Source organism: Malaclemys terrapin, chromosome 3 (genome assembly GCF_027887155.1).
Source record: "Malaclemys terrapin pileata isolate rMalTer1 chromosome 3, rMalTer1.hap1, whole genome shotgun sequence".
Classification (NCBI taxonomy): domain Eukaryota; kingdom Metazoa; phylum Chordata; order Testudines; family Emydidae; genus Malaclemys; species Malaclemys terrapin.
In genome coordinates, this window is record NC_071507.1 from 99,495,549 (window position 1) to 99,509,607 (window position 14,059).

General features: G+C 38.7%; 1 protein-coding gene across 2 annotated transcripts in view; it reads right to left on the minus strand.

Annotated features, from left to right (window-relative positions):
* The window catches only part of ADGB (androglobin), a 206,653-nt gene that overhangs the window by 89,370 nt on the left and 103,224 nt on the right, over positions 1–14,059 (minus strand). For both annotated transcript variants that reach the window (XM_054024508.1, XM_054024507.1), the window contains exons 15-18: positions 7,805–7,973; positions 4,491–4,554; positions 2,470–2,572; positions 564–705 (exon numbers count right to left, since the gene is read on the minus strand). In XM_054024508.1, the coding sequence (XP_053880483.1) occupies positions 564–705; positions 2,470–2,572; positions 4,491–4,554; positions 7,805–7,973 (478 nt within the window). The remainder of the gene's footprint in view (positions 1–563; positions 706–2,469; positions 2,573–4,490; positions 4,555–7,804; positions 7,974–14,059) is intronic.

Here is a 14,059-nt window from a genome sequence, read left to right on the forward strand (position 1 = left end):
AAAGAATCAATGTCATGGTTTCCAAATCATTTTAAACTGGAATTTTAAAGAACTATGCAAAGGTATAGTTGGATTATTTGGGAACTTATGTCCTTTCATGTTTCATAAATTCCATTTCAAGAAGAGTTACAATACTGGCTACAGTATCATACTTCAGTAAAAGTTTTAATGAAAATGAGTGTTGGAGAGAGCTGCTAATACCTCCGCCAAATTTCTGAAGCCTTCTATTTAGAAACAACATGCCTACACAGAATGTATTTCAGTTGTTTTTTTCTAGAAAAACTAGTGGAACTACTCATATGAATAACTGCTCAACAAAGAGAGAGTAAGGGATTCACAGACTGACACACAATTTTAAAAACTTTAGTAATGATTCTTAAATCCAAATAAATATTGCAATCTTACCAAAACTTGGAAAAATCCTATAAATTTTATGCAAACTTAACATTCAAATATTTGCAAATAATTAACCATTCCAGATTCAGTTATGTAAATTCTATCCTTAAGGCAACAGCAGGTCTTTAAGTACTAGAGGGAAATAAAAAAAAAGGACTAGTACACACCCTGGGGGAAGGTTTAGCATAGCAGCTTTGGTTGCATATGTATGTATCTTTAGCACAAGTTGTCCAGTAGCCACACTTTTCCAAGAGAAACTTTCAACCGTAAGCATGCCCTGTGGTATACCAGAACCTTCTTTTTGTGTCGCTGTAAGAAAAATAATTAGAAAAATAAAGTTAGAGAATTGATAAAATTTTATCATGAAGCAGAATTCAGAATCACATTTTGGTCATCAAAGCCCATAAAAAAATAAAGGGACTATTTGTAAGTTGATACATGCCAGTGGTGCCTCCACCAGCTAAGTGCCCTAGTCAGCCACAGATGTTGCCTACCCTTAATGGTAGCTCTGGGAGAAATACAGCAGTTTTTTAAGTTAATCGGGTTCAAAAAAGAACTAAATAAGTTCATGGAGGATAGGTCCATCAGTGGCTATTAGCCAGGACAGGCAAAACCATGTTCTGAAGTGTCCCTAGCCTCTGTTTGCCAGAAGCTGGGAATGGGTGACACAGGATGGATCACTTAATGATTACCTGTTCTGTTCATTCCCTCTGAAGCACCTGGCATTGGCCACTGTCGGAAGACAGGATACTGGGCTAGATGGACCATTGGTCTGACCCAGTATGATCGTTCTTATATTCTTAACCAGTGTACAAAGATAACACGGAACAGGGGTTATGAATACACTCTACTCTGAGGGCCTTATTCAGAAGTGATGTGTTAGGAGGAGATATAAATTAGATCTCTTTGCACATTTACACTTTGAGTGTAAATTCCTGCTCAAAGAGCCATATGAGTGCTAACTCTGAGTCAGAATGCTAAAAATAGATTGTAGCCACAGTATTGTGAGCAGGAGCAGGTTCTAGCTTCCCCAAGTATGTACCTAGCATCTCAAATGAGCTCATACTTGGGGTAGCTAGCCCCTCCTGTCACCGTTGCTACACATTATTTTTAGTGACCTAGCTTGCTCAGTGTTAGTGCAGGTACATCTCCTTGAGCTGGAATTTACACCACCAGCTCAAAGTATAGACATAACCTTAGACTCCCACAGAACTACCTGGATCTGTGTAATAGGGTCTAACACATACGTGTAATTACACCTTCTTTTGGCTCCTTAGCATGTAACTTACATGCACTCAAGGTATGTCTAGACTAAGGTTTAACTCAAGTTGACTTCTAATTAACTTAACTAACATCTTTAAAAATATTAATCTAGATATTTCACAGACATTTGTGATTTATCCTAGGCAGAGCCCTAGGGTATCAAGATGAGTCTGCTGTAAACAGATTCAAGAGTGTCCAAACAGGGATTTGCATCAATTTTAGTTAAATCAGTGCAATTATTGCATGTAGACCAGCCAAAAGATAGAACAGTTTGCAAGAAGAGAAAACCAGACAGAAATGACACAGGAAATGAAAGGAAATCCATACTAGAAAGGTATGGACAAAAAGTGAATAGTAAATGATTAAACATCATAAACAACTCCTTAAGAGGCATTGTTCATAAAAAGGACGCGAAAAAAAGTGTTTTCAGTGTGGAGCAATACAAAAGCACCACTATGGCACAGCCAAGTGTTTTGCCAGATCATTTCCTGAAGTCAACTTGCTCTATTTAAAGCCTGCCAAATTACCACGTAGGTGAACACATCTTGCTAAGCAGATCTGTTGTGACTCATAATTCATCACGATACTATGGACATAGCATGTGTCAATACTGCAGGAGAGAGAACTCTAAAATATCCAAGGGGAATATTGCAGTTTTCATTAAACCATCTAGGCACTGAGAGTCACCTGCTCCATACAAGACCAAAAAAAGAAAAAGCATGTTTCAAAAGAAGACAGTTAAGATAAAAGAGTCTATAGCAGTTGAGAACAATCAATATTAAAACACTTTTTTCTTTGTATGGATCTTACCTCCAGAATCTCCCCAGCGTACTAATGCAGAAAAACTAACCAGGATTTCAATAGGCTTCAAACTGTCCACAAATAAATAATAGAAGACTCGATCATCTGTAAACTGCAGGTGGAAAAGGGCATTCATGTTTAATTTCTGTTGAATTAGTCTTTTACAATTTTTGATTTAAAGTTCAAACTTTGTGACTCAATGTACATATGTAAAACAAGCAGTTAATTGTTACCAGTGCTTCTGACAGAGCTTCAAGTTTCATTTACCTACTAATATTAATCTTTCATTCCACAGATTAGAGAAAAAATAGTTTCTTTAATAGAAAATGTACCTACATCTTATGCACATCTTCCCTGTGTACCACCAATTTAATTAAACCCTGCTTATCTATTAGTATTTAATCCAACAGTTATAATAAGGGACCAACGTAGTTACCTTTTAAAATATCATTACCATATGAAGCAGCTGGGATATTGTTCTACAATTTGCCAACTCTAATCAATTCCAACCAACAGCATCATGAATATTCTTGATTTGTAGCTTGTAGCATACAATTTATTCTGCATCATTATGATATCTACTTTGCAAAAATCATAAAATATGGCAGCATTTTATTTACAACAGAAACATCAGAAACAGCAATGTGTACTGCATCATTCCTATAAAATACGCCAATTTAAACTTAATTCCATTGCGTCTTTCATTTTTCTTAAATTGGAGTGTTTCTCATAGTCATAACTGTAAATATTAGCAATTTGATACTGAGATCAAGGCTAGATGCACTTCATGAAGATATGTCTTACCCCAAACACAAGGTATTGGGGTCAATACAGGGGTAACTGGGGGAAATTTAATGGCCTATTATATATAGGACATCAGACTAGATGATGTAATGGTCCCTTTTGACCTTAAAATCTATAAATCTATGAAATTACAGTACAAAAGTGTTATCCCATATGGCTGATATTTAATTTGCGAGATGGCATGAATATTTGATTTACCTGTGTCTAATAAGATATTATGGTACCAAAGTAAAGGGTTCTAAAGAATATACTTTGCCATCCTAGCACACAGCTAGGATTTTGTTGACTACATTTTAGAAAATAGAGCATGTTTTCAGTTGCACGAAGTTGCATATTCAAAGCAAATCATAGGTCAGGAAAACTGGTTACACTTTATAACAGTGATCTGGTTACACTTTATAACAGTGAGACTAGTGACACTGAAGATATGCTGCAGTTATGGAATATAACCCATATAGATAATTTCTGGGTACAGGATTTTGTACTAGGTCTATTCATGACAAAGTTTAACTGCACAGCAATTACAGGGTATTAATGTACTAAATATGAAACTAAAGGAGCAACACATTCAGACATGTTTAATCTTCCAGTTACATTAATTTATTAGTTAACTGTAGGTATCTAAAACATTGCTACAGTGCTTTTACATTGTAATTGCAGTATATGTAAAATGTAATTCCAGTCACTGGAATAGATTCTCAAGTGCACCAGAGCAGCTCTTAGCACACCTAAAGAGTCAAGGGATGGGAGACTATATTTCTGCCCTCCCAATCTTGGGGCTCTCAGAGATTGAATCAGTCTGGGATACTCTTGAGAGGCATCTCTGCTGCTGCCTCAAGGCTAATTTAAGTCACCTTTGTCTTGCAACTTAAGTGGAGTTGAGGATCTGGCACACTGTATTCTATAGTGTAACCTGAAATCTTTTTGCTACCTCCAACAGTGTGCATTTTTTCAGCCGTTGGCAAACAGTAATCTGTGGTACCACTGTCATTTCTGATTTCAAAGGAAGGGAAATATTGCAGTATAAGTGTCAGCAACATGTTGACTTTTAATGATGACCACTGTAGCCTTAAGTATTTCCATATATATTATTTTCGCATTATTATTTTGTCTGTAATAGTTGTTCTTCATGGGTTAGCACTAATATTTAGGATTTATGAATTATCAGGATGTAGGCTCTCTCAATAAAATAAAGGTGAAATCAATAATGTGATGCATGCATGTACCTTAAAATCGGCTTTCTGATAACTATAAGCATATGTATTTGGTTTGTGGAAAATATGCAGGTTCCTAGAAAGAAAAATAATGAGGGGGAAATTAATTTTAGTATTAATAATTTATTTTAGTAAATTTTCTCTCATCCCACATGGTGCTACTGCAACCATTTCTATCCATTATGAAACCGACTCAAAACTATTTCTTGAAAGTGGTTCAACATTTGAAGCTTCACAAAAAATTAACATGTACAATTTATTTCCAGTGAAAGCTGCTGACATTGATTAGTACCTTTGTTGCAGGTCTAACACTCTCTGTTATGCAGGTCTGACAGCTAGTTTCATCTTATTTGGATTTGTAAATGGCAGCAAACCGAAATCATCTTAAAATTTTAACACCTAAAAAAATCACTAAACTATAGAAAAAGCAGAGGCAACGCTATGGGGGATGATTGCCTTTATGCAATTTGTTAACACTTCTATGAAATTTATTGCTGTTCCACACCTCGCCAGAAAATGATTAAGAAACTGAATCACATTGTGACCTCAGTTTGACCCAGTTAATCTCACTGAGTTCAACTTTAACTGATGACAGAATCTGAACCAGAGTTCAGGGTTTTATACAATGGAAGAGTTCAGATTATTCAAAGTCCCTATTGAGGCGGTGATACATTCTTGACATACACAAATTCTGTAACTGCTGATCTGCTCCTCCTCCCCCAAAATTGATGCCAATTTTTAACATCCATATCAAGTTCTCTGTATTTGACCTATGTTCACATTAGGCAAAGAAAGACATTCAACATCACTGGCTGTCAGGATAAAAATCTTAGCCTGGCAGCTAAAATTTCTGTGTAATAAAGTCTTTAAGGATCAGTAGGGATCATTGTTAAAAAATGTAAGTTCTAAAAATAAGTAACTCTCATTCTTTTTAGAAATGAGAAAAAGGAACTGACAAGTTTGGCATATAAATTTGTTACAGTGGTCTTCAAAAGGCTAACAGTAATTTACTCTATGTTCAACTAACAAACCTTTTAAAAATTTGTTCATATTTCACCATTGACTCTAAGTAGAGCTGTAATTAAACTACACCCTTTACGAATAGGAAACAGTGTTGCAGAATGGAAGGAGGAAATCACTTGCCAGGTGACTCTGCGTCAATAAAGGTATCTTGAAGAATTCTTGCTCCTGATCTGGTGCTCCCTAACATGAGACAGGCAGTCCTTCCCAAACTCTAAAGTGCTCTATAGTGTTTAGTCCATACAGGTAGCAGGTAGCATGCAGGTTCAGTCACTAGCTACAGCCCTCCCTCATGTACCACCTATGACAATAACCGCTGCCATAGAGACTTTCCAGTCAGTTCTTAATGAGTGGAAAGTGAAGGCTCCCCAAAGAAATATCAATTACAAAAATAAAATAACTGAAATATTAGTGAGGCTAAAAGCCAAAAGCTTTAAAAAAATGCAGAGAAAACCAGAACATTTAAAAATAGGTTCCCAAGCAGATAACTAGGATTGCATATTAAGAAATTCCGACTTCTGTAAAGATACCAAAGGTAAACACAACACTGCAACATGCAGCAAGAATAGGGGCAAATGCAAACAAGGTTATTTGTTTATATAACACCAACAGGAGGCTCAACACTTGGATAGCCTGTAGAATACATCCAAAATAAGGAACAATCTCCAGGTTTCTTTCAAGATATAAAACGTCTAGGATCGAAATAAATGGGTTTCCCTACTTTGGATACAGGCTCTATAGGACTGAAGGTATGTCTGCACTGAAGCAGGAGGTGTAATTTCCAGCACTATGAATGCTAAAAAGGCTAGGACTTTTCAGGTTGGAAAAGAGTAGATTAAAAGGGGGATATGATAGAGGTATATAAAATCATGATTGGTGTGGAGAATGTGAATAAGGAAAAGTTATTTACTTGTTCCCATAATATAAGACCTAGGGGCCACCAAATGAAATTAATGGGCAGCACGTTTAAAACAAATAAAAGGAAGTTCTTCTTCACACAGCGCACAGTCAACTTGTGGAACTCCTTGCCTGAGGAGGGCAGGGTTTAAAAGAAAACTAGATAAATTCATGGAGGTTAAGTCCATTAATGGCTATTAGCCAGGATGGGTAAGGAATGGTGTCCCTAGCCTCTGTTTGTTGGAGGGTGGAGATGGATGGCAGGAGAGAGATCACTTGATCATTACCTGTTAGGTTCACTCCCTCTGGAGCACCTGGCATTGGCCACTGTCAGTAGACAGGATACTGGGCTGGATGGAACATTGGTCTGACCCAGTATGGCCATCCTTATGTTCACTAGGAGCTTGCAGCTAAAAATAGCAGTGTAGCCATAGCTGCATGGGCAGCAGGATGGGCTAGCCACCCCAAGCACATTCCTAGGGACTCAGATTGGATTGTACTTGGGTGGCTAGCCCATACTGCTGCCCACACAGCCATGAATACACTGCTATTTTTAGCAGGCTAATGGATCAGACCTTATGTGGGTATATCTACCCAAACTGGAAATTACATCTCCAGCTCCAGTGTAGACACACCCAGATAGTGAAGTCTATTTAGATTGCTGAAGTGGGACATGAATGGTGAATATACCTTGAGCTAGCCCTCTGCACAGAGATAAATAAAATAACTGAAAAGCTCTATTTAAAAGTATAGTTCTACTCTGAAAAGTGACTGTAAAAATGGCACATTTGATTGCATGGTTTTTGTCCATCAATGATTTCAGAATCATGTACAAGTTAAAACATATATTTTTTTTTTTAACTTCCAGCCTTATAAACACAACCCAGCATCTATAGCCTGGTCTAAATTATAACAGTTCCACTTGTGAAACTAAATCAATCTAAAATGTTTAAATTCTTATTCTTATTCTTACATAAGCTAAACTGATTTAAGCAGGTTCAATCATGTCTATATTACACAATATACAATATAGACAAGCCCTTAAGCTGAATTCTTGCCTTCTCATCCATAATAAAGCTTCTGCATATTAGACTTTCATTGACAGCTGTACAATCCCACTGCCTTTACTCGGTTTGCAAAGGTATAAGCAATTGGGAATTATATTGATGATGCATCAGGATCAATAGAATTCAGCTTGCCTTTGCCTTGCTATGTTGATTCTGCAGTACTAAGAGGAGTAAAAGATGCCAACAATTTATTTTTGCTCCTAAAATTAAGCCAACATGACTCTGTATACACACAAGAAAGTAGATCTGTTAAGATGCAATTTTCACAAAGCCATTTTTTACAGTACTTCACTACTTTGATCTAAATTTTAAGGAATATAAAACAAAACCTCTGCTCCTTACTGAAAACAAGTAGAGAAGTCTTCAAAATCAAACCATGTTTCCCTGGAAACAGGATTCCGTTCTGACTCAATTTCTTCTGGTGATTTATCCACCGTCTGGCTGTATATACTAGTGTCAACTGCTTCTGATGTCTGAGCCACATCAATACTTATATTTTCAATTAATTCATCTGCATAAATAAGAAGTACATACAGATTTCAACATGCTAAGAATGCGCACATTAAAGAAATGTTGATTTTGTACTGGGAACATCTAAAAAATATCAAGATTTTTCTTCCACATCTTTTGAAAATGAAAATAAAATAAAACCAAGTAAAATAAAACAACTCAGCAGAATAGCATAACAAATTTTCAAAACCCTTAGTTGGCTGTAACTGGAATTTTCTGACTTTCCCACCTCCACTCATCTATACATTTGACATTGCATACCAAGCTAGAACTTTTAACATTGGCACTTTTGTTAGACATCCCATAGCTCTGTGAATGCAACAGTGAACCCCAAGTCAGCTATACAGTGGAGAACACAAGCCCCTTCAACCAAAATTCCCTGGCCATATGCCCGAAGAAAAGCAGAGATGGCATGAGATTTTTGATTAGCTGAAGAGCAAAAGCAACCATCCACTGAATTGTGGAGGACACTACAACACCCATCCTGCACGTACTTAACTTTATTACTTTGCAGGAACAGGGCCGAATACTGCTTTAGGAATACTGCTTTAGGAAAATTAGACTACCACAATCTGACTTATGCCAAATATGGACATTGAAATTTTGGTCTGGCGAGCCATCAGAGGAAAAAGTGTATGACACTGTGTGTAATGTACACTTTATATGGTATTCTTCAACAAAAAGATAATCTTTACCTTAACCTAAAATCGCAGGAAGTTGGTCAATTTATGCATTTTGCAAGGGCAACCTGGAGAAGCTAATGGTGTTGTTTCCTATGCCTTCATTGATTTCTAGAGAGAAGAATTTACTAATCCCAGGGATGCCAAACTGGTACCTTTCACAATGACGATAACAAGCTATTTAAAAAGAAGTTGTGTTCAGAGGTCACATTTTGTACACCCTGCTCTATAAGAGTTATATAAATTATTGTCTGAGATGTTTAGTCTTGTCTGAAAACAGGCATCTGTGCTGCACTACTGCTGTGAGACACTGTAAAACAGACAGATTAATTCAGATATGAACAGACTACTAATTTTCTTGCCTCATCCATGTTTGCTAAAGAAAAAGAAGTGAAGAAATATCTAAATGGGTATAACAAATGAGAGAAACTAATTAAAATGCTTAATTTATGTGAAAATGTGACTTTTGTAATATTGCCAGGATTAGTGAAACATACGATGATCTACTGAAGAAGTGATGGTTTTGTAAGATAAGGCTGAATGTGGGTTGCTCTATCTTATGCAACCAATTTCTGCAAGAGCTGAAAGAAGTTTAATAGAAGACAATACAAGGCCAAGATGTCCCCTATTTGGAAAGCCTGCATAAAGGCTAGGAAACTAGGCTTTCCCAGTGGTTTCTTCCATATGTGTGGAACAATCAGGGAGCATGGATCACAGAAGAAATGCTGGAGGTCAGGATCACCTTTGCTCCTTTTGAATATGGCAGTCAATGACAGATTTGTGCTAACGAAGTTTCCCTGGTGGTTGCTGCCTTTACAGTCCAGACATAAAAGAAGTCTTTCACAGACCACTGGGGCTCCACTCAGAAGTTAATACAGCCCTAGATTGCATTATCTCCTGAGCACATGTGTTGAAAAGTTGTGTGTGTATAGGGTGGGGGGAAAAGTGATGTATACCTCATGGCCTTGACCCTGGCCCATCTCTTCCCTCTGCACCCTAGATTCCCAGTCCCCAGTGTCTCCAAACTGAATACAATCTGAACAAAATGGCTTAATCTTCGCCTTCTGTATGGAGTGATGAAGATGAAGAAAACATAAATGAATTGTTCCTCCCAACCCAGGCAGTCAGATCTGGTTGTCATGGTAACTTGTTGGACTCTAACCAAAGGGCACATTTTGTGTATGTATTGATTTATTTAGATGTACATATGAAAAGAAAAATGCCTATCCAAGCTCTACAGGGCCCACAAAAAAATTAATTAAAATTTAAAACGTGCCAGTTAGTAACTTCTTGTCTATTGCTTATTTTGTGCAGAGAAGTGCAATTACCAGGTGAAGTCAACTGCAAAACCTTGTTGATAACATGAATATTTAATCTCTAGAATAAACATCATAAGTGCAATATCTGAGAAAAGTGTTCAAATGGATGTTCAATATAAAGCACTATTTTAAGTCCAACCACTGTCGCACAGAAAGAGTTTCACTATTACCTGTAAATATAATAAAGCTTATTCATTAAGCAAGTCAAAATGAAAGTCCTACTTGAATTTACAAATATACCGTGTGCTGTGACAATGACTGTAATAACGAAATAAATAAGGGCGTAAGACAAGCATACTGTAAGTCAAAACTTTGTAGACAGCTCGCAGAGTAAAGATAAATGCAACAACATCAAGCCCCAGTGGAAAACAAAATTTGATTAGAAAGGCTCTAAAGTATTCAAACTGAGAAGCAAAAGTAAAACACAGTTGTAAAATAAAATTGTAAATAAAGAATTTAATTAGACAAGGAAAACAGATCAAGTCTGCAAAGCAGCAGAAAATCAAGATAAAAAAGGAAAGAAAGACTGCTGAATAAAGATTAACTGCCCTTATTGCAAGGCACTGTACACATGGTAAGACACATTCAGACTCTCTGACAGCAGTACAAGAGCTGGAAAAAGAATAAACTTTTTTAAAAAGGAGACAGGGCCAAATTTTCAAGAGCTCAGCATTTAACAGCTCCCACTGCTTTTAACAAGAACTGTAGGGTGCTTAGAACTTCTGAAAATCTTGCCGCTTCATTTAGATGCCTAAATGGGAGCTGAACTCTGAGGAATCTGGACCCTAGTCTATTGGTGGCTATCTGCCATCTTAGGTCCTTTCAAAGAAACTAGGGGCATGTCTAAACTACTGACCTATATTAGGTCAAGTTACAGCCACTGCAGTAATTACTATGGTGGCTGATGTCCACACTACCCTCCTGTTGGTGGGGTGTGCCCTTACCAGGAGTGCTTCCACCAACTGAAGAGGGGCAGTATGGAGAGCTGAGAGCTAGGGTTCTCAGCTCCCCATAAGGAGTTCACCTGCCCCCCAGGGCTCTCAGCTCCCCACTCCCAGCCAGGAGTGGGGGTCAGCCGCCTGGGCTTCTTGCCTCTCTGAAGATTAAGCTGGGCTTCTTGCCCAGCTGGGAGTGGGGAGCCTGGGGCAGCCCTGCTCTAGTTCCTGGCTTTCTTGTCAATTGTCTTGACAAGACAGTCAACACCCAATGTAAGGAAGGCAGTGTCTACCCAGACATTGTGTCGCCATAACTACACCAACGTAAGTGCTACAACTCTTGTGGAGGTGGAGTTATTATGTCAGTGTGGCAAGGCATCATGTGCCAGCAATGCCCCTCTGCTATGTACATTGGCCAAACTGGACAGTCACTACGCAAGAGGATAAATGGACACAAGTCAGATATCAGGAATGGCAATATACAAAAACCTGTAGGAGAACACTTCAACCTCCCTGGCCACACAATAGCAGATGTAAAGATAGCCATCTTACAGCAAAAAAACTTCAGGACCAGACTCCAAAGAGAAACTGCTGAGCTCCAGTTCATTTGCAAATTTGACACCATCAGATCAGGATTAAACAAAGACTGTGAACGGCGATCCAATTACAGAAGCAGTTTCTCCTCCCTTGGTGTTCACACCTCAACTGCTAGCAGAGCACCTCACCCTCCCTGATTGAGCTAATCTCGTTATCTCCATACTGATTTATACCTGCCTCTGGAAATTTCCATTACTTGCATCTGAAGAAGTGAGGTTCTTACCCACGAAAGCTTATGTTCCCAATATTTCTGTTAGTCTTAAAGGTGCCACAGGACCCTCTGTTGCTTTTTACAGATTCAGACTAACACGGCTACCCCTCTGATCCATAAGAGATAGACACACAAAGGTGAAGCCCAGGCAACTGCATAGGCACCTATGTCTGAGAGTTCAACACAGGAGGCTGGACTAAGGCGCCTATATGATTGCCAAGTGCTGAGTGAGGACTGGGTGTCAGCTGAACACAGACCCACATGGTCATGAGGTCACAGGAAAGCACCACTTTGGAACATGCGATAAAAGCTGAAGCATGGGTCACATTCTGTTTGTGCCCCAGCATGGAAGTATTGGATGCCAGAGTGAGGGAGCAGCCACCAGGCACCTTGGGGAGGTGGGACAGCATAAGCAGCACAGAGCAAACATCAATGAAGCAGAGATTAAGGTCATTAATGGCTTCATGCAAGCCCATGCCAACATGCTCATGGGAGCCAGGACTCAACAAATGAGCATAGGTGCTAAGGACAGGCTTTGTGGGGAGCTCAAGGACCAGGTTAATGCCTAGGAGGACATGGATAGGGAATAGAGGACATCAAGAAAAATGGAGACTGATGAGGGAGCAGGCAAAGGCAGGCTTGCAGGGGATTGCTGGAAGAGACGGGGGCAACCTAGAGGTGTCAGCTCCCAGAATGTGTGAGGATGGCAGGGGCCACCTTCTGTGCCTTGGCCATGATGGGGACCAGAGAGCTGAAAACCAGACAGATGTGTCATTGACCATGCCATAAGTATCAGCAGTAGAGTAGAACTTAACAAGAAGGATGCTGGAAGTCATGGAGGACTGCACATGAGCACTTTATGGGTGATCAATCACAGCAGCCACGTGTCTGCATCACATTATTAACAAGCACATGCACTGCTACACAGTCAGGGACCATAGAAGCAGGGTGGCAAAATTCCATTTCCCTTTACCCTGAAACAGGGACTCAGGCATCTAACTCCTTTTGTGCATCCAGGCCTCTGAGCATCTCCAACAATAACACAATATTCTCTACTACTACTTTAATAATTTGGAGCAGGATCATTCCTAATGTAACTTCAGTGAAGTTAGAACTACATCAGATAAATTTGACCCATTACTCTCAGAATTAAATACGATTTTGATATATAAGATATATCATTTTAAAAAATGGAGTGTCAACTAGATAAACATAATATACACACTTAAAGAGGGTGACAGAAGACACAAATGCTTTTGAAAAGTTAACCTAAGATTTAAGAAAATTAAGTCCAATAGGCTTTCAACAGGACTTAGGCTCATAAGGAACTTCAATGCTTTGGAAAATATTATCTATAGGCCCCAGTTCTGAAAGCTGCTCCATGTAGGTGGACCCCAAGAGCCGCATAACGTCCCACTGAAGTTAAGAGGCTCCCCCTGAGTCCTGGCCCATTCACACAGTTCTTATAGCTGGACTAGGGTCATAGACTGTATCAGGAGATGGAAACACTGAGAAAGAGAATATTTTTGAAGCTGCTCTCACTAGGGATTTGAGCAGATAAAGGTAAAGTTTTCTGAAACAGTATCCAGGATAAGCCAGTTTAGACATTTCAGCTTATTTCTAAAACAAAACACCCAATGGGGATAAGTCAAACTACTTGCTGGAGATTCTAATACTATTGCAAGTGAACACAGGTTGCCTGACTGTCCTCAGATAGTTCATGTATTTGACTATCCATTGAATTGAAAATAAACTCCTAAGAGATAAAGTTACTGAAGTACCAGTCAAATAATCTGCCCTTTTTAGCCTTAGAAAAAATGTATATTTCATAATATTGCTCTTAAATAAAACATTTATTTAAAGCGGACGTGATCTTCCCATTTTTTGGCTTGTGATTCATGCTGTGACATATTCTATGAAGTTGAAAGTGTCACAATAAATTATTTTGAAATAACATGAGCTGACTGATACAGGCTGATGTAATACATTATGACACAATGTAAAGCATTAGGCCAAAACATTTTTTTTAAAGCAAGATGCTTTTTAAAAATAAATCACATATTTTTAAAAGAATTGTTTAGCTAATAAATTATGAGTCAATAACAAATTGCATTTGTGATGGGTTGTCACCCTTGGGATGCAGTCTGGGAACTGTGGGAACTACTGCACCTCTCTAAGACACATAACAGGGTTGGGAACACAGCTAGCCTCACCCAAGCCCTGTTATCACCAACAGGACAGCAGGTGGCGCCATTCTCCCAAACTGGGCGACCTCAGGGTAAACAGCAGACCCCAGCCAGTTTCCCAGCTCCCCAAGCATGCACCTCCCTTTGGAGTATAAACCC